Below are 27,654 nucleotides of genomic sequence, written 5' to 3'. Positions count from 1 at the left end.
TGAGACCAAGACATGTCCAGACACGTTACCTTATGCCAGCAATGCCCAAGGGTAACTGACGACGCTAGAATAAAAGACACAACACACGACCACATGAATGCAAAAGTTACTTTTATTAAAGGTCCTGTCTTACAAAATTATGCATAGCGTTAAGACAGGAAACACTGGACGCTTCACATAAATCCCCCCAACAGCCTCGCCTCCAGGAAAAACCTCTGTCTTCCCGTCAAATAAAGATAACCATTTTAACGCATCCACTTCCTGATGTAAGAAACAACCACTCAAGTCGTCTCACACATATTGAGGTGACAAAACAGCACACTTGCAACACCATTCTTTCCATGTCACCTGTGAATGCTGGGAAGGCATTATGAAGGGAGGGGGAGTGAAGGAGAAGGAAAAGCTTTTGATGTAAACTGTATAAAAGTCTGGAGATTCTTTGGTTCTGGCTTGCCTGTTTCCCCGCGTAACACGGTGAGAGCCTCGTGCAGCGGATCTTTTCTTTAATAAAGGTCAGGCATCGTTTTGCCGCTTTGCTTCAATTTTGCCTGCCCTGGTCGCGTTCCGTTCTTTCTCCGACCGTCTACCTAGGTTCTATCTATCTATCTCTATCTATCTATCTATCTATCTATCTATCTATCTATCTATCTATCTATCTATCTAATTGTCTAGTAGCACCAACTAAGTTCTTGGTATGAGCTTTCGTGTGCATGCATGCATGATGCATTGGTCTTTAAGGTGCTACTAGACAATTTTTGTTGTTGTTGTTTATATCTATGTATCTAATCTCACCTTTCTCAGGAGGAGGAAGCCCGAGCCACCACAGTTAAGGAAACCTCTGTATTTTTAGTACCACTTATTATTTCGCTTGGATACCTTCAACCCCGTCGGCCACCTCCCCCCCGCCCCCGCCCCATTTCTCTAGGGATGCCCTTTCATCGCTTCCACTCCGACTCGCCCCCTTTCACGGCGGCCACAGCAAACCCGCAATATCGCCTTCCGCGCGCGAGTCTATAACACAGAAAACGCGCAGTAGATCTTTTCTCCGGGCGGGGCGGGACGGGGGGGGGTGAGGAAACCACCTCCGTCTCCGCCTCTCGGTTTGAAGCTCTTTCCGTGAAGCGCCGCCGCCTCCTCCGATGACGTCGCAAATCCGCCCGGCCAATGAGCGGTCTCTTCCTCTCCCCCCCCCCCGCGAGCTTTTGAAACGGGGTTGAAGGAGAGAAAATCCCGCGCGGCGGAGGCGGCCCCTCCCCTTACGGCTGCCCGAACGTCGCTATCATGCACTCCTTGGTAAGAGGGGGGGGAGAGGGAGGGAGAGGGGTGAGACCTGGGGGGCAGGGATGGGTAACATGGGCGCGGGGGGGGGGCAACTGTCCTCCCCCACTCAAAAAATCAAGGAAATAATTAGAAATAATTAGTTAAATAACTGACCAATCGCGCCACCCCCCACCCCCCCAATATAAATCCTGGCTACGCCTCTCGTGAGGCGATTTCGCTCGTTACAGCCTTCAATTTCTAGTACTAAATGCTGCTTCTTTCTTTGGCGATCACTCATAGCCGAGTAAGATTGTCTTCCATAAACACGGTTTTAACAGTGACTGTGGAGGCCAATTCTGGATCCACACAACCTTCCACAGTGGGGACATTGGTTTCCGGGCGGGAGTTGATCACGATGTAGATTTGCCAAGCCTTCCTCTTAGCAAGTTTCTCCCTTGCTCCCTGAGATCGAGTTTCTTCAAAGCCCATGACACCTTTGATAAAGGCTGTTCTCCAACAAGATTTGCCTTGAGACAGTCTTTAAACCTATTTTGTCTGGAAAAAGCTCTATGTTCATTTAATATCTCATCCGATTTTTCTCCTGAAATATTTACATCAAAGATGTAACAACCCACCTCATCCGCATAGGGGATGATGCCCATTTTTAATATATAATAAAATGGATAGCAGACATCCATGCCTGGTTCTGCTTGCCAGATTAAATGTCTTAGAAGATTTACCATCAATTGAAAGTACAACAGCTGATTTAGTATAGATTACAATGTATGCTAAAACATCTTTCTGCCCAAGGCAGAACAGGAAATAAAAAGCTCGTCCCTGAGACAATATATTTAGTACCCTAGGTCAGTCAAGTCATTTTGGCACCTGACGTAGAACATCCCACAAGTGCCTCCCTTCTCCCGTGAAAGTGAAAATACAACAATTATTAAAGAAATAACAACTTGCTGCCTTTTCATGACACACTAGCTCAGGGGTCAGCAACCTTTTTGGGCCGGTCCACCGTCTATCAGACCATATGGTGGGGCGGACTATATTTTTTATTGGGGGTGGGTGGGAAATGAACGAATTCCTGTGCCCCACAAATAACCCAGAGATGCATTTTAAATAAAAGCACACATTCTACTCATGTAAAAACACCAGGCAGGCCCCACAAATAACCCAGAGATGCATTTTAAATAAAAGGTCACATTCTACTCATGTAAAAACATGCTGATTCCTCCGCGGGTCGGATTGACAAGGCGAATGGGCCACATCCGGCCCATGGACCTTAGGTTGCCGACCCCTGCTGTAGCTGCCAGAGTCAGCTGCCTTACTCTGCCTAACAGGAAGTCAGGTCCTATAACTTCAAATACAGGACAGTTTTTTCAAACTGTTCATTACTGAATGAATAATTTTACTTCTATGATTATTCAAACTTCTGTTGTTTGTGTGCAGCCCTGAGTTGCCTTGATTATGTTTCGTATAGCTTCGTGGCATATGATTACCGCAATAAATATTGTCATTTTCAAGAAGCATATTCATAAGAGTTATTTCTTTTTTTGTCATCAGAATCACTTAAAAGATAACTACAGAGCAAGATACTGCAACCAACAAGGGTAATTAACTTTTGTTTATTAAACTTCTATTATTCTGAAGCAACCAAAAATGTAGATAGCTTTCTATTAGTTACCGGTAAGTGTGTCTCTTTTTCAGTATTTCATATCAGCTAGGATCAAAAGAACTGTGCTACTAATTCTACACACCTAAGAAATTTGATTATTGAGCTTGTGTTTCTTGAATATACCGTATCCCCACTCCTAATGAATAGCAAACCACTTTTCAAATACAGTCATACCTAAGATTACAGACGCTTCAGGTTGCGCATTTTTGGGTTGTGCACCACGCCGAATCTGGAAGTCCCGGAACGGGTTACTTCCGGGTTTCGGTGCTTGCACATGCACAGAAGCGCTAAATCGTGCTTTGCGCATGTGCAGAAGCGCTGAATCGTGACCCGCGTGTGCGCAGACGTGGCGCTGCGGTTGCAAACGCTGCTGGTTGCGAACGTGCCTCCCGCACGGATCACGTTCGCAACCCGAGCGTCCACTGTAGAGTTCAATCATTGCATATCCCATCATGAAATCAAATCGCTGTTGTTTGACTGCTTTGTTTATTGCAGCATTATCAATATGCTGAGAAGGCAATATTTGCAAGTTGGAATGATTTTTGAAGTCACTCATATCATTTGTCTTTCCCCCCTGCCAGTCAAAATAAAGTTCCTGAAATAAAGCAAGGAGAAAATGTATTGAAATATATACAAGACTGCTTTAAAAGTAAGTTATCTATTTTGTGAATCGTTTACAACGCAGTATGCAATATGTGAACTGTTTTGGAAAAAAAAGTTGTGATCATGATTCCGCAAATTGTGGATGGGGTTGGTAATGGACCATTATTTTCTTGTCAGCTATAAAGTCCAGTTCCATTGCAGTACAGCTTGCCACAGTTTCTGAACCTATCAGATTGTGTAGTCAGAACCGTGGGCCAAATCCATAAATTCTTCACATCTTGTTTGTACCAGAACGTATACATGCGCTGTGTTTTTAAAGCTGTTTTTTAAAGGGCTACTTTAAATTCCTGCCTGTGTGCCACAAAAGTGAAAGAGAATTCCACATTTCCAAGAACAGTAAGATTTATGGTGCCTTAAAGGTTGGAGTATGTAGGCATTCTCATAGGCAACTCACTTGGTTTGTTAAAAAATAAATCTTACGTGCTAAATTAAATACAGGTAGTGAACGTTTTGAGTGGGGTTTGTGTTCCTGATCCCCACATGTGTCGGCAGAGAGACCCCTTTTCTGGCCACTTCCAGCGTCAGAACGATGCATGCATCACTTGGGTGTGCCTGAAACGGCTGTTGCCTGTATAACCAAAGGCAAAAGAGGATGTGTTTGTAGTGGTGTAGGAAGATATGAATTGGGAACGTCTCTGAGCGTTCTAGATCAGTTTCTCTCTGATACTTGTTAGGGTTCCACCACTAGATGTCACAGTAAGCTATGGTTTAGCACAGGCATCCCCAAACTGCGGCCCTCCAGATGTTTTGGCCTACAACTCCCATGATTCCTAGCTAGCAGGACCAGTGGTCGGGGAAGATGAATAAGTGTGTTGTCCTGGACTCAGGCTTCCTTCCCCCTCTTTCAGCACAGCCAGAAAAATAAATTTGGAAGCTCCTGCTTTTAATTACCCATGATTTATCATGTCATCAACTAATTCATGGTCTGTAAAAAGCTGCTCCCTGCTGCTGTGCTAAGAGCGCAAGCCTAGGGAGAATGAAATGTACCCAAACCCATTAAATCAGGGGGCTTGCTGAGCTCTGTGTAGAATTGTCCTGCAAGCTTCATGCCACACAGTCATATTCCTCTTGAGGAATCTTACTTGTTATATTTTCCACTGCTGGCAGGTTTGCAAACACCATTTTGAATCCCTTAAAATGACATTTTAGCTTAGGATATTTGTGTCCTTTCTAGCTAAAAGAACCAACGAGCGTGTGCTACTAGATTTTTCTACTTAACTGTCCCGCCCCGCCCCCCCTTTTAGCTGGTGCAGAGGAAAATGCAGTATGCTCCCCAAGCACATCATGTTGCTCATCCACGTGCTCAGACGTCAGTCAAACTCTATCTCAGAGGAGAAAGGTAAGCTGTTTCTCTTTTTAACATGGTTTGCTTTTGTGATTGTCCATGTATCCATGCATGTTATGTCATTTAACATATCCAGTCACGTTTGGTCAGCTGAAGTTGTTTATATTGGAAAAAGTGACACTTCTGTTATGCTGCTGGTTTAAAATATTCTTTTTCTTTGTTAACCTGTGTTACTCAGACATGGACATGGTGTTATTGGTGGCTTATTTGATAACATTTCCCCCTTCAGCCCATATGAGCTACTTAATCTGAGAAAAAAGTGATCTGCAGATCTGAAAAGAAAACCCCAGCTGCTGTTCTGCTCTGCTGGATTTGTAACATCTTTAATGGGTGCTAATAAATTGAAGCTGAATTCAGACAAGACAGGGAAACTGGGGGCGAACTTTTTATCTAATGCTGGTATCATGATACTGGTTTCACAATTTTTGACCTGGCAATATATTGCGACTTATGATATGTGTGTGTGCTGTGCCTGACGCAAAAAAGATAAGAAATGTGGCAATAGGTGACTCTTTCGGAGTTCCACAACTCAGAAGGTGCTCTTGCTAGTTGTGATCCACGAGAGCAGAGCTGGAGATACTGTGTGTGATCTCTACTACCTCCCTAAGTCAAGAGTGTAACTTACCACATGTGTTAGACTCATGAAAAATTGGGAAAAACAGCTCCATGATTATTGCAAGAGCCATGAGCTCCGTGAGCTGCCCACAACAGTGTAGGCTCAGCATGGATGTTCACACTGTGTGTGTTTTCTCCTGTATTAAGATTGATATTGTATAAAATAACCAGCATGATTTACGCAGCCCAAATCTCAAAAAGCTTTATTTGTGAAGCTTGTTTTTATTGTGTTTGTTAACAGTGATATAAGTAAAAAAAAAACTGCTCCTTTTCCCTTATGGGGTACCCAAGAGCCCATATACCGTGTTTCTCCTAAAATAAGACACGTCTTATATTTATTTTTCCTATAAAAAAACACATCGCGGCTTATTTTCGGGGGATGTCTTATTTTTTATTAAGCATGGTACAGCATTGTTACTGTAAGTATGATACGGGGCTTTCTTGCGCCGCCCGCTGAGCCCACTGCTGGGTCCCTGGGCTTGGCTTGGCGCGGCTGGGGCTGCTGCCGGGTCCTGTGGCTTTGTGCGCCGCCCGCTGAGCCCACTGCTGGGTCCCTGGGCTTGACGCGGCGCAGCGCGGCTGGGGCTGCTGCCGGCTCCTGCCGGCTGCTGCGGCTTCGCGCGCCGCCCGCTGAGCCCACTGCTGGGTCCCTGGGCGCAGCGCGGCTGGGGCTGCTGCCGGGTCCTGTGGCTTTGTGCGCCGCCCGCTGAGCCCACTGCTGGGTCCCTGGGCTTGGCGCGGCTGGGGCTGCTGCCGGCTCCTGCCGGTGGCTGCGGCTTCGCGCGCTGCCCGCTGAGCCCATTGCTGGGTCCTGGGGCCCGTTCAGTCGGAGCTCGGCACGTCGCTGCTGCGTTTGCCGGCTCCTGCTGGGTCGGGTAGGTACCGGTACCCCCAACATGTCTTATTTTGGGGGGATGTCTTATTTTTTTTTTTGCCTTTAAAAGATCGTGCCACGGCTTATTTTAGAGGCACGTCTTATTTTAGGAGAAACACGGTAGAGTCCTTTTGTAGGTTCTCTATCGGAAGGAGAAAATAACAGAGATCAACCAGAGAATATTGACAAGCAAAGCAGCTACCGGTAGTAAGCCTGATCTTTATTAACTGTTGCAACAGGTTGCTCCCCCACACGCAGTAGAGAGGAGGAGGAACCCCAAGCCATGTGCGCATGCCCTTATATAGACATTTTAAATTCCCCGGCCCGGAGTCCAACACCACCCCCAGAAACATCATACATACATCCCAGAAGGGGTGTAGCCCAAGACCACCACCCCAGATACATCACAGAAAAGGCGGACTACAACAGAAATCTTGAGTCCCTTGTTTTTACACTGTCTGCCAGGTTACCTCTTAATGGTCTCTTCACTGGATTACCTAGGGAGCCTGGCCATCCTTTTGTAATGATAATACTTAATTCCTGAGCGAGGTCACAGGCTCACCCTATTCACATCTTAAAGGTAAAGGGACCCCTGACCATTAGGTCCAGTCGCGGACAACTCTGGGGTTGCACCACTCATCTCGCTTTACTGGCCGAGGGAGCCGGCGTACAGATTCTGGGTCATATGGCCAGCATGACTAAGCTGCTTCTGGCGAACCAGAGCAGCACACGGAAACGCTGTTTACCTTCCCACTGGAGCGATACCTATTTATCTACTTGCACTTTGTGCTTTCGAACTGCAGGAGCAGGGACTGAGCAATGGGAGCTCACCCCGTCGCGGGGATTCGAACCGCCGACCTTCTGATCGGCAAGCCCTAGGCTCTGTGGTTTAACCCACAGCGCCACCCGCGTCCCACATTCACACCTTAAATGTGTCCTTAAGGCAGGATTTGTGAGCACAGAGACAATGGGGAGGTTTCTGCATTTTCTTTGACCTTGTAGAGAAATATTTGAGGGGACTGAAAGAGTCAAAATGGCTTTAGGACTTTTCCTGTGGGTTTTAGACATGTGGTTTATATATTTATATACTGTATGTGTTTGCTTGGTACATTTATTAACAATATATATATATATATATATATATATATATATATATATATATATATAACACCTAAAAATTCTTATAACAACAGTGTAAACAGTGTATTTTTCTATTATGTTGCCCTTTTGATTGTCAGGAAGAACAGATAGAGCCAGAACCAAATAAGATTAACTACGTGCAGAATGTATTTAATACAAACATCTCCTTACCATCACCAGAAGAAAATGACAGGATTTCAGGTGGGCAGCATTATTTTTCAACTGGTAGTCATTTGGGTGAGGATATTAAAATGCCGGTCTTTTATACGTTAATGCTACCAAAACTTTCTGAAGTACAATTTTTTTAAAAAATTAAACATAGATCATTTCCAGATAATTTGAAAAGTGAACGTAGCAGTTCCGATCTCTGCTATGTTTCCATTCCCCATGTAAGAAGTGAGGGAAGGGGAAGAGTGGTGAGTTTTATAATTAGAAAATAGGGATTTCAGTCCAAACTTTATGGGGGCAAGGGGGCGGGGAGGTAGCTAAAGAACAGAACTACAGTAGATGGAAATGGAGCACATAGAAACCATGTGAAATTTTGCTTTTCAAAATGGCATGGGGGCGGCAGGTGGAGGACAGATTGACCAGAATAACCCACTTGAGTACAAATGTGCAGGTCTGAAGTTCCAGTTCACACTAAATGCCTTATTTTGTATGTGTGTGGAATTTTGGAAGTTCTTTAGCTGTTCATTGTAGAGCTTACATGGGGGGCCATGTGTAAACTGAGTTACTCCATAACTACAAAATAGCCTTTGTTTGGGGTTTCACCTGAAGTCTGAGCATCTATATCAGAAGGTCCATCCTTTCCTGTATAAACCTGGAATCTGTCTGAGGTGATGATCGGGGGCCTGCCACATTTGGAGGTTAGGTGGGTCGCTGCAAGAGACAGGGCTTCTTCACTGCTGCTTCCTTGTCGGTTTCTATTGATGTTGGCCTATCTGTTTCTAGTCTGAGATTTGTTTTGATAATTTATCTTTGCATTATCTTAAAAATGAAATATATAACATGCCCTCAAGCCCTGTTAATAGAAAATCTTTATTGAACTATTCCAAACTTAACTGGAAAACAAAACAAAATGCAGTGGTACCTTGGTTCTCAAACGGCTTAGTTGTGAAACAAATTAGCGCCCGAGCGCTGCAAACCCGGAAGTAAGTGTTCCGGTTTGTGAACATTTTTCGACGCAGCTTCCACTTGAGTGCAGGAAGCTCCTGCAGTCAATCGGAAGCTGCGCCTTGGTTTGCGAATGGTTTCGGGAGTTGAATGGACTCCCGGAAGGGATTGAGTTTGAGAACCAAGGTACCACACTGTAGCTACTTCTGATTACTTGAGGCATATTTTCCTGGAAAGGGAAAAAAAATGTAACCTGTTCTCAGATGTGGCCAGCTAGGTGCCGCCCCTTTCACTCCAGTGTAACTTCACTTGATCTAAACAGTAACCCCCTAGTTGCTCCCCATTGCCTATTTGGCTATTCAAAGTTCCTGCCAGCTCTGGCATCCACCTTCCTCTTTCTTATAGCGCAGGGACTGTATACCACCCACCACTCAAAAGATGACAGCGCTCATCTGTCAACAGCATTACCTTGTCACTTCAGGGCTTGCAGAAACTTCAGCAATGTTTTGAAATAAGATGAGCCCTTCTGAAGCACACCCCCTCAAAAGGCGGTGGGAAGGTGTGAATTATCAGTGGTATACACTTTCAGTAAAGTGAGACAATTTTAATCAATGCAGCTTTAGCTTTTAAGTATGTTTCAATATATACTGTTCTCTTGGAGGAGAGCAGGAGAATACAAATCCATTTTTTTAAAAAAGGTAGTCACAATGAACATCCTTTAAAAATCAACAATGAAAAATGTCTGGGCAGGCAATGTTTGGCTGATAATAGTGTGGAACGAGAATAGTTCTTAGGTTAGAAATAGTAACAATTACGTACCACTATTCTGTTTATTTGGTTTGTTCCACCATTAAAACAGATGCGGCAACATTAAAAGGTGCTGAAACATCAAGCAGTGAGCATGCGGATTCTACAGATGAGGATGTCTCAGTGATGTTCGCATTACCTGTTTTCCTGAATGAGGACGAAGAAATGTAAGTCCTGATGAAAGTGAAATATTGTGCAGCAATATTTACGTTCCCACTTAACATCACACTGACGAGTAAACAAATGTCCAACTTCTATAGTGTAATTGAAGGTATATATGGCTTGGAAGAAGGACTTGGTTTTGTCTGAAATGGTGCACTGGGTTTCAGAGGTTGTTTCAGAGTATTGAGATAAACCTGGAAAACCAAAATATCAGTGTGGTTTAATTCACACACACACACACACACCCCAAGAAAAAATTGGTTGCATCTTTATTTTTATTTATCGGATTTATATCTTACCTTTCCTCCCAAAGGAGGCCAGGGTGGCATGAAGAGGCACCTGATAAAGATTTACAGAGCAGCACAGATGCTAGAGAATCTGAGGAGCATCATGCAAGGAAAGAAACAAAGGAGCTTTCAACATGTTTTGCTACCTCTTCCTGTCAAAAGAAAATACCAGCGTCTGTAGCATCATTAGACACCATGACAAGATCTTCTAAAGAACGGTGAGATAAGTTTTGTACTGGAAGCATAATATCACTGTATTTTAGTTTTGTGTAAGATGTTTGAGGATTTGTAATTTGAAGCATAGCCGCCGAATTATGTTGGCACCCATCTGTCTAGAGAAACAATGGAGTGTGCCTCTTGGGGTGAAGTTAAATCACTGAGTTAACAGGAGTGAAGTGATGTCCCTGGGGCACAAGCCTGGACATTGTGTATGCTGCCCAAACAACAAGACATGCCCCCCCCCCCGCCTCGTTAATGTGATTCAAAGGAAGGTAGAGCAAGACATTTGGTGCTAGCTTGGCTGCAGGAGTTGCTGCAAGGAGTACCTGACTTGTGGACCTAAACCTTTTGAAGTTTGGTGGCATCTCACCCCGGTGAAAATCCATAAAATGTATAAGACCAAGGATAATTTATGTTGGAAATGTCGGGGGGGGGGGGAACGGGGACATACATGCATGCGTGGTGGCACTGTGGGGAAATAAAAAGTTTTTGGAATCAAGTATTTGAATAAATTAAAAAAATACTTAAATATAATATTAAGAAAACCCCTGAATCCTTTCTATTGGGGATAATGGATAATACAATCAAAAAACAGGACGCGACACTGTTCTTGTATGCCGTAACAGCTGCAAGAACTCTGCTTGCATACTATTGGAAAAAGAAAGAAATACCCAATATTTTGGAATGGCAGGAGAAGCTAGTTAGTTATTTAGATTTGGATAACCTGACCAATTCAATTAGAGGGTATACTAATAAAAAATTTCATCAGAATTTGGAAAAGTTTGGAGAGTACATGAAGGGACAGTGCCTCATGGTAAAATCTTGGGTTTATTTCTAATACCTCGTATTGAGCCAATTTGAGTCAATTTAAATGGATAAAGTTGAATGATGGTAAACCCCCCCCCCCCAGTTTTGATCTAATTTGAATTTACATATTATTTGAGGATTATATGATATATTTATATACTTATATAATTATATAGAATTGAGGGGTAGCAGTATTAGAGAATGGTAATTAAAGAATCTGAGATGGAGATAAGTGGAAGTCTAATATGGGAAGAGGAGATATAGGGAAACGATTAAAATAAAGGTGTAAGGTAAATAAGGAATTAGGAATATAGCTGAAGTGTATGCTGATCTCATGATTTTGGACATGACTGAATAATTGAATGAATGTTTTTTTGTTTGTTGATTGTATTTCCTTTATTTTTTATGTTTATGATTATTACGATTATTATCCTTTACATTATATTATGATTATTATTATTTGTAGTAGAAGCTACATGGTATTATTTTATATGTTATATTATTGTTATTATTTATATATGATTTTGTATATTATCATTTCTATATGTTTGTTTTTTTGTATGTCATTATTTCTATATGTTTGTTTTTTTAGTGTGTTTGTGAATGTATTTTATTTTAAATTCCCATAAAGTTAAATTTTAATATAAAAAATAAATAAAGTAAACCTTTTGAAGTTTACTTAGAATAATACAATGTGAAATGTTTACTGATTTGGAAAATATCTGGGTGTATTCTAAAAGCAGAAGCATCTCTGAGAATAACATTTGGAGTAGCTGGGGTTGTTTTGCTTTCTTGCTGTTGGTGATATGCAAGCAATCAAGCCCCTACCTTTTCTTCCTAGAAACACAGCCAGTATAGAGCCAGAAGATGAGTGTGAGTTTGTGATAGAAGAATCATATGGATTCAGTTCTACATCTTGGATTTCAACGCCCCAAAGCAACAAAAAGCGACAGAAAGTCGACTTAATATCTCCATCATCTGAAGGGGGAAAAAGAGCTAAGCAGCAGAGTGTAAGAAGACAAGATAAAAGGACACCGAAGAAACTTGTTACACCAACGCCAATAAAGCAAAGCAAACGGAAGTTAATTAACTCCGCTGAAAGAACTGTTAAAGGAATGCAGACTGTTTCAAGGACTAATGAAAGAATCGCTGTGGAAGGCTGCCGCTCGCCGCTAACTGTAAATACCACCCAACAAGTAAGAAAGCGAACACCTTCCAAAGGTAAGCCATCTGTCGGTATATGCAATGAGGATTGCCAAGTGTCTGCAAGTGGAAGCCAGGCAGGGGACGTTCTGTTTTCACAGGAGCAGGACCACGCTTTTTCATTGCAGCCACAGGCCATTGTAAGTCCAGCCCAGAGGTCATGCCAGCGTAAGCGATCTGTGAAGCAGAGCTGCTCAAAAGTTAAGCCTTTGGTGGCATCACGTGATGAAGGCTACCAGGATTCTGCAAGTCCTGTAGAGGTGCGCCCAGAACGGATTCCTTCTTCAGGCCACAATGTTTTGAAAGCGCCATCGCCTGCGATAAGTACAGGCGAGCAATTATCTTGCGGTAAAAAACCTAGGAAACAAACACATTCAAAAAGGAAGCCATCGGTAGAAATTCATGAAGATGATAGGCAAGAATGCACACCTGCAGCTGCGTCCCCAAAGGGTCGTCGAAAGTCTATAGACGCCGAGGACCCTGCTCCTGTTCGGGGTGGGAAATTATCAAAGCACAAACAGTCCCCTAAACCTACAGCCCGAAAGTCATCACGCAGCAAATCAGCTAAGAGGCGAAAGCCTAAAAAAAGGCCGTCTCGAAAAGATTTGGAAACTCCAATGAGTACTGCTCAAAGACCCAGAAGGAAAAACAAGGTGCTGGTTTCGAGTGATAACTCTGAAAGCGAGCATGGAGGAGAAGAACAGCGCAGTGAAAAAGGTGAAGCCACTGGAGAAAGCAAGAGGGTGCCGGTTTCAGAGCAGATCTCAGAAAACAAGAGTGCTGAAGGGGGTAGAATAAGTGAATCAAGGAAGACGTTGCCTCGGGAAGTAAGACCGACTTCCTTAGCAAGTGCTGAAGAAAGTGGAATTGCCTTCTGCCAAGAGGATTATCCTGAACGGTACATGGCAGAAAAAATATTAAATCCTTCTATGGAACGAAAAAACAGCAATACGCGTTCCTTGCAGTAAGTGCTTTCATCCATTTATGTTGCATGTTCATTTGACTACGGGGGTGTATAAATATTAAATCAATACAATGCGTCCTTCACTTAGGCGTAATTTACTAATCAATCGTGACCTTAGGTGCGTGGCCCAAAAATGAATAAAATAAATGAATTGGGGTGTGGGGGGGGGGGTGGAACCCGCCACAGAAAGAACGTTTAAGTCATTTGCCTCACTTACTGGGTTCTGGGATGCTCGCAGAGCCCTCATGCCTTTCTTACCTGGCTTTGGGAAGGTGGCTCAAGGGCTCTGGGAGTGAATCTGGTAAGCAAGGTGGAGGGCAAGGCCAGCTTCAGACAAGTGAGGGTTTTTTGGGGGGGGGTCCTGGTTTTATTCAATTTTGCCTTTGCTCATAGAGCCCACTATATGTTCTTGTTTCTTCTTTCTTTCTATATGTTTCTTCTTCCTTTGCTCCTAACCTAAAATTTTATAACCAAATCCAGGAGTTTCAATCCTGCAGTTCACCCTTGATCCCTTACTTAGGCCATCTTTAAGGTTATTAAAAGCAATAGAATTGAACCTAGGGAAAAGTTAAATACAAGAAACCCTTGAGTCCACTCTAATAGCTCTTGATAAGTTAACCATTTCTTCTTGCCTGTCGCTTTTTTTCTATGAAACGCTTCTTGTTTCTTCATAAAGTTTCTACTAGTATGGTACTTTTAATTTGCAGGGATGGAAGAAAATCTTTTGTAAAAAAAGTTTTGATTTTTTTTGCTCTCTAAGGATTTTACCATTGTTCTTTTCTTTTAAGTGGCCTTGTTTCTAAAAATAAAACTTCTTCAAAACATCAGATTGCTGTTAACAGGGAGGATTCAACATCAGGTATGACTTATTGATTGGTCTGGTATGCTCTTTGAGTTCCTTTTGCTGTATATCTGTGCAATATTTGTAAACAGACATGTATTTATTCTGTGCCAGTAAATGGCGCTTGCGTCCTTCAAGCAATAGCTGCTTGTTCCTTGATGAAGCAGTCACAGGTCTAATCCTGAAGAGGCAATTGAACTATCACAGCCCTAACATTGTGTTTCATGTTTGGCTTCGCTTGTTTTGTGCTGGCCTCCATTGTGAGGTAAAAGGTAGCCTTTCCTTTGAGCATTCAGTACAAAGTTTTCCAACTTCCAGTGTTTTCTTGCCGTCAATGTGACTTGGGCTAAATGTATGCCAAGTCCCGGCTTTGGGGGAGGCTGTAGAAGAACTTTTAACCATGACACCCTGTTTAAAATGATCTATTTTCCAATAATCTGGACCTCTTGGATTAAACATGTGCCAAATATCAAGGCTATTACACACTGAAAAGTACTCACATCATTTTGGTGCCCCTATGAATGAGTCGGTCATTGAAACCCAGGGCATCATGTAGAGCAAGTGGGGCTGATCACGTCTTCTTCAAATGTTATACAAAAATTACTGTCTGGGGACCAATGGGAAGGGAGCCGTAACTCAAGGACATGGAGAGCACCACATTGACTACCCCCATGTAGAAAAATATGTAAATCAGTGGTGGCAAACTGTCAACATGTGGTTAGTACACTGGTTAAATAGAGGATCAGGTAGATCCACAGCTGGTTGGAAAATGAGTCAAACTGCGCTCACCAATGGTACCTACAGGACTCTGTTCTGAGCCTGGTGCTCTTTAATATTTCCATCAGTAATAAAAGGGTACAAATTCTACTCCAGTGGGTGGCTCAAAGCTGGGAGGTAAAACTGGCTGATTTTGCTGTGTTCTGTTGTGGTTTTGATTATGATTTTATTGTTCTATGGTTCTTTCAGTTAATTTGTGTTAGCCCTCTGCTGATTGGAGGGAGGGTGGGATATAAAAAATAAGAATTGCCAGTAATTTGTATTTTACTATTTAGATGAATCTGAAGACTTGGAAGAGGAGCAATGTCCAACTTATTCAAGTGCACTGAAGCGCAAAATGAGTAAGATTTCTTTCTTTCTTTCTTTCTTTCTTTCTTTCTTTCTTTCTTTCTTTCTTTCTTTCTTTCTTTCTTTCTTTTTAAATGAAGACTGCATCAAATGAACTGGGATCTCTCTTTCTGCAAGATGGCATGTTAAGAAGGCCTATTGTCAGTCTTCGAACTGGGGATATATATATATAGAGAGAGAGCATGCATGCGTGCATTTATTCTGAATTGGTGCCAGTGGACTTTAGACTGCTTTCAGGTTGTCCTCAGTGCCACAGTTTGCCTCATGGCCTCACTTTCCTTGGTTGGGCCAATGTCAGTACTAGCAGCTCCTTGCATGCTGACTAAAGGTGGTCAGGAGACAGAAATTGGTGGGAGGTGCCAGTTTTCTGCAGGCAAAGGGCCAGAGAAGATGTTTCCACCTGCCACCTTCTTGTAGCTCTAGGTACAACAAAAACAGAAATAATGGGCTAATGCTGCCAATTTCTTCAAAAGTCCAATACAAAACAAGCAGCACGCAAGGGCACAAGATTCAATCAAGTTTCAATCAAGTATTATTAATCCAAAAAGAAAACAATAAGAGAACCATATACAAGTGCTGACACAGAAGCCAAAACCAAATTGACACTTCGTTCGACCTGCTGCCACTTTGCTGACCCCTATATAGCCTCAAAGACCATAAAGACTGGTTTGCCTTTCAGTATTTATTTGTATATGCTATCTGCTTGACGTTTGGTTTTGGCTTCTGTGTCAGCACTTGTATATGGTTCTCTTATTGTTTTCTTTTTGGATTAATAATACTTGATTGAAACTTGATTGAATCTTGTGCCCTTGCGTCCTGCTTGTTTTGTATTGGACCTTCTTGTAGCTGGCTCTGCTCTTTTAAAGTTAGGCCCACTTAATCACCGTTAAGGAATACATGAGAGGACAGTGCAAATATTGATTGAACTCTGTAAAAATTGGTTAATACAATATAGGGTGGGAGGAACTCTCCCCACAGTTGTGTAGCGGCTGTAGTTTTGGACCTTTAAGTGTGCAGATATACTTTAAACTGCTTGTTCATAAAGTTTGCTAGCTGACGTTGACTCTCGCAGCCTCTCTAACATATTGCAGTGTTTAAAATGGGACTGGGGGCAGATATACTGATCCAAATTCCATGGGGGGGGGAGGGAGGAATAAAAATAAATAATAATTTTCTAACACTGCATTAAACTGCATCTATCATTTTAAGTTGCAGGATTATAAAGTGTGTGGCAGGTCCAAACGTTGTGCTCATCCCTGTATGTGTGTTCCTGTTCCGCTTCTGGGTTTTTACCCAACCTAAATCTGCATTTCATTACCTGTCTTGTTTGTTAGTATTGCCTTCCAACACGCCCAATATTCGTCGGACCAAAAGAATACGTCTTAAACCATTGGAGTACTGGCGAGGAGAACGCGTGAAATACAAGATGAGACCTTCAGGTGTGAGGTTCTATACAAAGCTCTATACAAAGTTCCATACAAAGCTCATATATGTTATCTGGTTATGGCACATGCATAAAAGTAAAAGTCAGCTCGGTGTAAAAAATAAATATTTATTTTGCCATGCTTGGCATTGTAATTTCTTCTTTCTATCTCATTTCTATAGCCCTATATGTTAGTGGTTGCCCTTGTGTCAGGGAGGGCGGTGGAGAATGTTTTAGCTCTGCCCCCTCTGTTACCTCACCCTGCCCGTTCTTGTTGCCATACACATATTGGAAGGCAGACTTATCTGCAGCAGGGAGCCTGCAGGGCTCATGTGGTTTCTCTGTGTTATTTAGGACCCTGGTGATAGAGGCTTCTTAAATGGCGTGGTAGCCTGCAGGTGGCACTGTGGTCTAAACCACTGAGCCTCTTGGGCTTGCCAATCAGAAGGTCGGCGGTTCGAATCCACGCGACAGGGTTCCAGCTCCTGCCAACCTAGCAATTAGAAAGCATACCAGTGCGAGTAGATAAATAGGTACCGCTGTGGTGGGAAGGTAAAAGGTGTGCCTGTGTGCTCTAGCACTCGTCACGGTGTCCCGTTGCGCCAGAAGGGGTTTAGTCATGCTGGCCACATGACCCCTCAGCCTGAAAGCGAGATGAGCTCTGCACCCCATTGTCAATTTTGACTGGACTTAACTGCCCAGAGGTCCTTTACCTTTTAGCTTGCAGGACCACATCAGGCTCCCCGCTGCAGACGCTTGCCCTCCAGCATTTGGAAGGTGGCAAGGGCACCATTAATTTTATTTCCCCTTTATTGAGTGCTCCTCTCATGTTGCTTGCATTTGAAAACCACGTGGACTTGGTGTGCTTTATTGCATTCTTCAACATGCATACCAGTGCTCTTTAAAAATGTTGAACTCTGGCCACTTTTAAACTTACTCTGTTGCCCTGACCCTCCTAATATATTGGGAGATATCTCTTGAGCAGGCAAATACACAAAATGCCGCTACAGCTTTCATTTCTGCACAAGAATAAAGTCTCAAGTTGTTTCTTCTCAGCTTGGTAAAGAGAGAGTTAACAGCAGGCATGCAACTCTCACTCTTTAATAAGCCAGAATTTATGAACATATTTTTAACCCACAAGCATAATTTCAAGATCTCATTTTATTCCAAAGACATCAGAAAGTATATACTGTAGCTTAATTAGCAATTTAGGTTTTGGTAACATGTTTGTGCAGTTCCTACAAAGAGTAATAGTTTATATTTGATCTTATTTCCATTATCAGTTGTCAGTATTATTTTTACTTTGATGATAGTGTGTTTAATCAAAATTATTGTGAATGTAATCAAAAATGAATGCAGTAGCTAATCAAGCTAACATAAAAGAGAGGCGGTAATGATTAAAAAATCTGTGTGCCTCCAGCTTCAAGAAGAAAATACTTATTTGTAGAATGGGAAACTAACACATTAAAGTAAAACGGAGTCTGACTACAGTGTCAAATGGGGAATTCTCAGACAGGGCTCAATTTGCCACAAGTAGGAGCCATTTTAAATCCAGAAAACCACCCCATAAACTGCTTCTCTTGCCCAATATTAGTTTGAGAGGTATGATCAAGGAATTGTGAAATAGAATCCTGGGAAGAGGCACTTAGTAGTGAACTGTGTTTCTTGTAAGACATCCTAATGGGAGACCGTTTTCTTCATTGGACTTGATAAGAACTAATCTGCTAGTGGTTCACCAGTAATTCCATCATCCCTTGATTCACACAAAAATAATCTTATGGTTATGAGAAATGATTCCTAAAATTAATTGTTATTTCAGGTGGCTTTGTAGTCAATGGGGTAATATCACCTGAACAGAGAGAACCCAGGAAACTAAAACCTAAAAGGACAACACCTGTTCTGGAGTTTGGTATGATAATCATTTATATACTAGTGTCATTCAGCCCGTTAAGTAAACGGGCGCTAGCTGGGCGGGAATGGAGGGGAAGCCCTGGGGGGGAGGCAAATGGTGAAAAGCCCCCGCCGCCAAGCCAGTCCCTGTGGCAGATAAAGATAGCTATGAAACCTCTTGTCTACTAATAGTGAAGATTAATCATAGGAGTCTCTCTGTAGACCTGAGCATTCTTGAGCTGACCAGAGCAAAGGCCTTAACAATATTATGAACTTACTTGAGTCAACCTGCGGTAAATTCACAGCCCTTCACTGTCTAAGATCCGCTTTCAGTGACCCACAAATTGGTTTGCCAGTGCCAAGCATATTTCTTAATCATAGGATCTGCCTCAGTCCAAAATACGAGATTGGTGGGGGCACATCTCTTAACTTTTTGCTGGGCTTTGGCAGAAGTAAACAGCCTCACTGCTTTCAAGTAGCTCCTAAGCTCTGCACAAGTACAAGTATGAACTCCTGATCAGAAAAGGAGCAATGACTTAGGCAACCTGCAGTTAGAGGAGGATTTCATGAGACTTGCAAAGAACTCTTAGAACCTGCATGGACTTAATCCTGAAGACTATTTATTCCAAAAGCTCACATCTAGAAGTATAGTCAGGTTGACTGAATCTTCCAGCCCCGCCGCTTGTTATTTAACAGGGTAACCACTATATGACCTGGAATCCAATTCTGTTTGTACTTCTGTTTTGCAGAAGTACCTAGTGACTCAACTGTTTCCTTAAAAAGTCTTTCTGAGCAGGCTGTTGTGTTTGACAAAGATGCCAATAAAGAGGTTCTTCTAGGTGAGTAATGTGACACAGGTTTAAAGGTATGAATAGCAAGTATATTGAAAACTTGCTCTGTGGCCAAGTTTCAAGAACCATAATGATCCTGCAGATATTCTCCCCACCCCACCCCCGTGCAGAGCTGGTTGTATCATTCCTTTGCTTTTCATATTTCACTTTTTGAATACAGTATACTTACCTTAAATATTACAACTCTCTGATTTTGCCATTGACTGCAATGCAAACTTTCAGTGCGCTGCAGAATTTAGCATTATTGCCTTTTGATGAAGTAAGCAGGTTTTTGCATACGACTAAGATAGCACACTGGCCGGGGAGTGCGGTTCGGTTGCCTGCGGTTCTCCAGAGGTTCCTGAAAACCCTGTCGCCTAGGGCTTGCCGATCAGAAGGCCAGCGGGTCAAATCCCTGCGACGGGGTGAGCTCCCGTTGCTCGGTCCCTGCTCCTGCCAACCTAGCAGTTCGAAAGCACGAAGTGCAATTAGATAAATAGGTATCGCTCCAGTGGGAAGGTAAACGGCGTTTCCGTGTGCTGCTCTGGTTCGCCAGAAGCGGCTTTGTCATGCTGGCCACATGACCTGGAAGCTGTATGCTGGCTTCCTCGGCCACTAAAGCAAGATGAGCGCCGCAACCCCAGAGTCGTCTGCGACTGGACCTACCATAATGGTCAGGAGTCCCTTTACCTTTAAGATAGCACATGTTATATTGCAGTGTACATTATCTGACCTTGTCATCGCCTATGAATATTAAATAATGTATTTATTTTCTGGTTTTGTAACAGACTGTGTGAGCAGCAGTAATTCACATTTGCTTTACATCAATGATGATACTGTGTCCATATATAAACAACTGAATACCCCTTTATTTTCTGCTGGCAAACTGATACTAAAGCCATTAAAAGAAAAGGGATTTCAGTATTCCCACACAGAGACACTGGTGAGTATACCAGATATTGTATATGTTTTTGCATTATGGAATTGTTATGTTCTCACATTTTTCTTATGTATGCTATCATATTGGTATTTTACCAGTTTTGTTAATATTCCCTCTTGTGAGATGGAGCAACTGTTTTCTTCTCAGTTGTTCAGGCATGTCCAAAGTCTGTTTCGGGGGCCTAATCCGGCCCGCTGGTCTGTTCAATCCGGCCCCTGTGGCAGTTTATTTCCTGGGGCAACAACTTCCATTCTTTAAAAAAAAAAAGCTTTGGGGTAAAATCATAAAAAAAACTTCAATCCTAAAAAAAGGTTAACAACTTTGGTCGGCCCTCAAGGCACATCACTTCCAAATCTGGCCCTCTTTGAAAAAGGTTTGGACACCATTGATCTACATGACTTGTGCATTTCTGTGGTAAAGTATCTCAAGGCTCTGCAGGGCAAAGAGTGTGCTGGGACACTTGTATGTATTATGAAATCTTAACTGATTAAACAATCCTATAAGCCCAAAACACCCGCTTACTGAGGATGCTGCTCATTATATTTTTGCTGATCCTACGGCAGACACAACAGAATTACACACCTTGGAGGAGGCTGCTTGCCGCATCTCTGCATGAGTCATTGCTTCATGTGGCCCCTCTTGAGGAGGGGGCACATGAAGGAGGATCTTAGAAGATGATCTCAGGGTCCAGGTAGGTTCATATGGAAAGAGGTGGTCCTTGAGGTACTGTGGTCCTAAGCCGTTTAAGGCTTCATAGGTCAAAACCAGCACCAGGATCGGTGTAATAGGCTCAAACCATCTTGCTCTGGTGAGCAACCTGGCCGCTGAATTTTGCACCAGCTGAAGTTTCCGAACCATCTTCAGGGGCATCCCTACTACCACCCACAAATTAATTGGCTGCTGCTTACCAAGGCAGGAGTATAATGACATCACATCAGACACTTTACATTACAACCAATTTCCTTGGGTCCAATTGATGTGCGACCAAGACTGTGCTCATTGCAGCGACTGACCAGAAAAGGGGGTGGAGCAGGCTTATGCCCACAATGACCTGGAACGCAACCCCCAAGCAAATCAGGGGTTCCCTGTACTAGGCATTACCATGGAGTGGGGTAGAATGAGACATGGACCTGCTGGCTTTGGTGAGCCCAACATCTGCCATACTTGATGACACAGATTAATGTTTGACCAAAATAGTGTGTGACTCTCCTGCTATTGTACTACCAAACTTACTGTATGCCTTTGAAACATGGACCACTTATAAATGCCATCTCCAACTCCTTGAAAGATTCCATCAACTGTGTCTCTGAAAATTTTTGCACATCACTTGGGAAGACAGGTGAACTAATACCAGTGTACTGGAAGGAGCAAAGATCACCAGTGTTGAATCAATGATTCTTCAACATCAACTCCGTTGGGCTGGTCATGTTGTGTGGATGCAACTACTCTATTGTGAATTTAAAAATGGAAAGCGTAATGCTGGTGGTCATCAAAAGAGGTTTAAAGACTGTCTCAAGGCAAATCTTTAAAAATGTAGTATAAACACTGACAACTGGGAAACACTGGCCTACCAAAGGTGTCATGGGCTTTGAAGACCCTCAAACTCAGGTCGCAAGGGAGAAACGTGCTAAGAGGAAGGCATGCTCGGCAAATCCACACTGTGATCAACTCCCACCAATGTCTCCACTGTGGAAGGATGTGTGGATCCAGAATTGGCCTCCACAGTCACTTACGAACCCATTGTTAAAACCGTGTTTATGGAAGACAATCTTACTCGGCTACGAGTGATGGCCAAAGAAGAAGACAAAAGAAAAATAACTAATAATCTTCAAGAACGCAGAATGGCTGCTTAAGAGAAATTGCAGAAACCCAGTAATGATTCGCTCCTTTTTGAATCAAACCCAAATCTTGTTTATCCAGGTATAATCTGCTGATCATCTCAGTGTCCTGAAGGAGTAATCACTGCTTGATTTCTAATTAAATGGAGTAGGAAACATCAGAACTATGATCAATATAGTTAATTATTATTAATTTTATGGAAAACATGTATATTCCACATTCCTTTATAAAATAAAAGTTGCTTAACAAAAAATTATTAAAAAATGAGACATAACAAAACATTCAGATTACTAAAATTAGTTTCCTACATGAAACCACAAGTGGGCAGGGGAATTCAGTATAATTTCAGGGAGACAGAATTTTAATCGACACACCCCTAATTTCAGAGCTCTCTGGAAAGATCTGCAGGTGTTCAGCTTAGTTGTGCATCATTCCAGTCGACATATCTACTCCGTCCCAATTAGTTGTTTTTGTATACGTGGTAAAACCCTTGTTATTCCTAGATTGGACTGATGTCACCAGAGGTCTTTAAGTACAGCAATGTGAGCCTCTTGAAATCCCAGAGCCCTGTTGATATTTTATTTATTCAAGTTTTGAGATGAAAAGTGAAGTAACGTTGATGGCTTTCATTTCTGAAGGTTTTTCACATTTCTTGTGGAACGCTCCTTTTGACGCTGTATGACCAGTGTTACCGCCTGACTGCCGGAGACTATTTTTATATCCCGCCAGGTAAGTGTAACGATCATCTGCCAAATAATGAGCTTTTTCGAGAGGGAGAAGGGCTAAGGTGAAGATGAATGCGGAAGGGGGGGGGTAAGTGTTTATGGAAGGAGATGATCCTGTTTTCTTGAGCAATGTCGGGGCATACATTGTGTCTGACTGCATGACTAAGGGCCACTTCACATGCTCCTTTGAAGAAGCAAGAGAGGAATCGAGTAGATTGGCGTTTCTTCCCGCTGTTCCTTCTGGGCTTTCCGCAAAGGATAGAGCAACATTGGGTGTCCCCGCACTGGAAGAATGTGCCTTTCCCTTGCCTCTTCTTCGCACAACACCTGGACTGAGACCAGAGGAAGAATCAGTCGTGTTTCCTCTCTTGCTACTTTTGAGAAGCCTGCCTCTCTGCCTTTTGGAGGAGAAGTAAGGCAGGCAGCTGTGAAGCATCTAACCTGATGAGAAGACCTTGCCCCTCATATCCTGAGCTGTTGTTTAAACTGGGTTGATGTGGCCCTTTTGGGAGGCTGTGAGACCAGCAGGTGTGGGGTTAGCTATTTTTACAGTTCATGCTGACCCTTTTGTAATTGATTACAGTGGTACCTCGACATCTGAATGCCTCGACTTATAAAGTCGGCAAACCCGGAAGTCTTTTCGCCGCACGCACATTCTGCGCATGTGCAGAAGTGCAAAATCGTGCTTCGCACATGCGCAAAATGGACGCTTCGACAACCGAAGGATTCAACTTACGAAGAGCGCTGCGGAACGGATCGCCTTCGTAAGTCGAGGTACCACTGTATATGAATTCAGTATAAAACGTTCTGCACTTGGATACAATGGAGGAAGTGGTACTCAGGAAACATAGTTTTGTATTTTTAGTTGGGAACCACCTTGTGATCTTTGGATGAAGGGCAGTATACAGATTTAATAAATAATACTGCAATAGTAATAATAAATTGAGTAAAAAGACTTGTATCCAAAGAACTGTGTGGGGAGCTCTAATCACATAACAGGTCCCCCCCACTCGCTCCATTCCCACTGCAGCCCCTAACATGCAGATCAAAATGAAATGTAAGGCACAGGGAAGTGTTGGCAAAAATGAGGGTGTGGGTGTTTGTACTAGATTTTTTTTAATTTGACTCAAAGACTTCTCCAGTGTCCTTTAAGCTTTGGACAGTGCACTGTTGAAGTGGTGATATTTAGGAAGCAGGTCCATTTAGGATGCATGCCCCACAGATACCCAACTATAAGTGAAATGAAAACCACCTCATTTTTGAATTTATAAAATGGTAGACTTGTCCTATAATGGAATCACTCTGTTTAATTGTAGGGAACGTCTACAACATACGTAATCTCTTGAATAAAGAATGTGTTGTCTTCTTCACTCAAATAAAAGGAAGCCGGTAAGAAAAATGCAGATGCAGCTTTTCTTTGGGTTCTGTAATATTTCCACGCCCACTCTGTCTCCACTGAGGATAAAATGAGGCATGCCCTCCCTTACTATTTTGCTTTTTTAAAGAAAACCCTGGCACTTATGAAAAGTTAAACAGATTAAAGGTTTTCTTTTAAGAACAAAATTGGTAAAACAAAAGAAGTGTCAGGAGATAGAATTATTTCAAGAAACAGTAAACACACTTACTCACGCATATATATGACATTCAGTGAATATTGCAGGCTTCTAAACAAGCGGTTATATTTCCTTCAGTTCTTTAAAGTAAACTTTGAGGTATTAAAGTCGTGACAGGTTACTGTGTCGGCTGCAGTGTGTAGGTGTGTCACACGAACGCTCCCTGCGCTCCTCCGGGGGCTGGAAAGGGGTTAGTTTAACTTCCAATTTGCTAGGGAAAACTGAATTACCGTGTCGCGAAATGATGCAAAACTGAATTGCTGTGTCACAACATGATGCATGTCCAAAAAGTGTGTCACCAACTTGAAAAGTTTGGAAAGCTCTGTCTTAAGTCTTAATACTTGGGTTCTGAGGCAGTTTCCCAACCTTCTATAAATCTCACTGCCGAGACCAGGGGATCACCACACTCTTCCTCAATTATTTTGGGTTTATACTTCTCTCATCCGAAGTTCTGTTCCCTGTTTACCGAATTGAGACCCAAGTAGAGTCTTCCCTCACAGCTCCACTTTTCCTGTCTCAAATTCAGCTGCCCATTTCTCACTTGTCTGTATACTTTCAAAAGACACTAATCACCGTCTTTCTCTGAGACTTCTTGCACTGACTTCCAGACCTTTCCCCCAGGGTGGATGTTACACACACAGCTGAGGGGCTAAACTTTTGTCCAGCTGAATGCCAGGAGCCCGGTTCTCAACTGCTTTTCTCTCTCTCTCACTGAGTGCTGTCTCTCACCCCCTTCTGGCTAGCTGTCCCCGCAGCTAGTGAGGTTGCAGCTCAGCACTCTGCGAGCTACACCGCTCTGGCAGAAATCCACTGCGCTGCACCACCAAACTCAGGTCTGCCCGAGCTTTCCGTCACAGGCACACATCACCTTGAGTTCCTTGGAAGAAATTTGAGAAATAAATCAGTATTGCTAGAAACGCTTCAAAGATGCACCAGCAGATGGAGCCAATAAGCCAAAAAACTTAAAGCTCCTTGCATATACAGCGGTACCTCGCAAGACGAATGCCCTGCAAGACGTCTTGCAATCTGATGCGTCTTGCAATCTGATGGTGACTCGCAAGACGAATTTGTTTTGCAAAAAAAATGTCTTGCAAATCGCGGTTTCCCATAGGAATGCATTGAAATTTAATTAATGCGTTCCTATGGGCAAAAAAAGAAGTTTCAATGCATTCCTATGGGAAACCGTGATTCGCAAGATGAATTTTTCGCAAAACGAATTGACTCGGAACGAATTAAATTCGTCTTGTGAGTCACCACTGTAGTGGCAGGATCAGATTAACAAAAGCTGCTTGTAGGGCCTTTAGACTCATCCTGCTTGCGTGAATATTAATTGCGGCTGGATTAATGAGTGGAATGAATGGATGGTGGTAGACCATTCATTAATTTTATTTTTCTGTGCTCTTTCCGTGCTTTGAGAGGTACAAAGAGTGGCTTATGGTTAAGCCTTCTAAATAAGCAATCCTGATACAGCAGGATTGCAATTTACAAAGGTTTTACTCAGTCGCAGCTTTATGCAGATTGCCCCCTAACAAACAAAACAAACAAACAGAAAGAAAGAAAGAAAGAAAGAAAGAAAGAAAGAAAGCCCTTGCCTACCTTTGGGGAAGCCCCCAAAACTCTTGTGCAACTGTCCCAGAGCTTGCTAAGCAAGGCAGAGGACTTTAAAGCCCTTTCTGTGCAGGGTTTTCCCACTGGGGAAAGTGCTTTCAAGCAGTGGTCCTCAACCTTGGGCCGCCAGATGTTTTTGGCCTACAACTCCCATGATCCCTAGCTAGCAGGATCAGTGGTCAGGGGTGATGGGAATTGTACGGTAGTCTCAAATCATCTGGAGGCCCAAGGTTGAGGACCAGAGCTTTAAAGCTCTCTGCCTTGCTTCCTGGGCTCTGGGGGGGTTGCAAGAGATCTCGGACAGCCCTGATCTTGCAAGAACTCAAGACGGGGGGCTGTTCTGACTTTGCACGATTTTCCCTTGATGTGCCGCTCCTGGGAATTTAGCCCTCGTGAAAGTTGCAACCGCGCCGAATCCCGTTCATCTGTTGGCACAAAGCAGACTGGAATAGCTGAGGTTCACTGAACTAAAAAGGAAGAGGGAAACGCTTATTGCTTTTTTTTTTTTTTTTGCTGAGAGTTATATTTAAATACATGAAAACTATGGAGAAGAGAGTGTTAGCAAACCGGCATAGGCAAATAAGAGAGGGTTTGGAGTTTGTTTGTTTTTTTAAAAAAACCCAACAACAATTCCTTCTGTCTATTAAATTTTCCTTTAGCAATAAGCAGAGATGAGGGAAAGGGCCAGCGAAACTGATTATATCGGGGTTTTTTTCAGATGTTCTGTGACCTATAAGGTCTTGCTGGAAAGCAGCTTATGAATTGCATTTAAATAATAATAATTAATAAACTGCATGTGAACGTACTGAGAAAATGAAAGACAGTGTCTCCATTTTTTTTAAAATACAAGAAAGTAAAAAAGTAGTGGGTTGCTAGTTTGTGTGTCCTCCCCTGGTTTAAATTTAAGAGAATTTCTTACCATCTGTTGCATGTCAACAAAATATTTCCACCCAAATAGTAATCACTTCTTATTTCCATGGCTATATTGACTATAAATGTTCTTTCGGCTAGTAACTTGACATAATGTTATAAATTGCCCCGTAGCCATTTGATTTTGCGGGGTTGTGGCATAGTTGGAAAATAAAGTTTTGTGGAAGATTTCTAATTTTGTTTCATTTCAGGTCCGAAAATTCATGAAACCTACCCTTGTATCGACATTTCTTGGAGCAACTTAAAGATCGTCTCATGTGGGGGTGGGGAATAGTGAACCGTCCTAGTTTGCACCATTCCAGGCTTGCAGGACAACAAAATTAAATATATTTTTGTAGTTTGAGTTGTATGTTTTTTTAATTATTTATATTGCACAAGTTCCCTTCTGATCTTGTCATTTCTTTGACTGAACTGATAGCTTGGCAGGCTCCTTCGGTGGCATAACGAAATGTCGTGGCAACTGCAGCTTACGATGCCATCCTGCACTGGACAAGTGGCACAGAGCCACACCGTTATTTGGCGTGCTAACCTTCAAGGCCTTTGCTGCTATCTTGCTGGTACTAGGCGTGGAGGCAGAGCTACCCCAAAGACTGCAAAACATCCGTAAAAGGGGCTGTTTGTGCCCAGAGTGGGGGTGGAAATGACTGGCGATGGGTCTGTATAGCAATACAGGTGTTGCTCCTACTTTTCGTTTGTACAGTTTGTACCTTTGTTACATAAATTACACACATTAATAAAACTGATCACGCA

The 27,654-nt window shown here is 42.7% G+C and overlaps 1 protein-coding gene across 2 annotated transcripts; it reads left to right on the top strand.

The window, feature by feature from the left end:
- The first annotated feature begins 1,042 nt into the window (after positions 1-1,042).
- CENPC (centromere protein C) lies at positions 1,043-27,654 on the top strand. 2 transcript variants are annotated; one of them, XM_035136453.3, is made up of 17 exons: positions 1,043-1,293; positions 2,830-2,876; positions 3,523-3,590; positions 4,849-4,943; positions 7,677-7,779; positions 9,551-9,665; positions 9,974-10,165; positions 11,815-13,140; positions 13,929-13,999; positions 15,034-15,099; positions 16,441-16,545; positions 18,349-18,438; positions 19,169-19,258; positions 20,038-20,192; positions 22,667-22,757; positions 24,070-24,142; positions 27,096-27,654. In XM_035136453.3, the coding sequence occupies exons 1-17, from the start codon at positions 1,282-1,284 to the stop codon at positions 27,109-27,111; spliced, it is 2,715 nt and encodes a 904-aa protein (XP_034992344.2). In that variant the 5' UTR covers positions 1,043-1,281; the 3' UTR covers positions 27,112-27,654. The 2 variants fall into 2 exon arrangements, with proteins under 2 accessions (XP_034992344.2, XP_034992345.2); XM_035136454.3 differs by having other exon boundaries at positions 1,048-1,293; positions 11,815-13,074.

This window comes from Zootoca vivipara, chromosome 12, assembly GCF_965207765.1.
Source record: "Zootoca vivipara chromosome 12, rZooViv2.hap1.1, whole genome shotgun sequence".
Taxonomy (NCBI): Eukaryota; Metazoa; Chordata; class Lepidosauria; order Squamata; family Lacertidae; genus Zootoca; species Zootoca vivipara.
The sequence above is the reverse complement of the archived record's forward strand: the minus strand, read 5'-3'. Positions and strand labels throughout refer to the sequence as shown.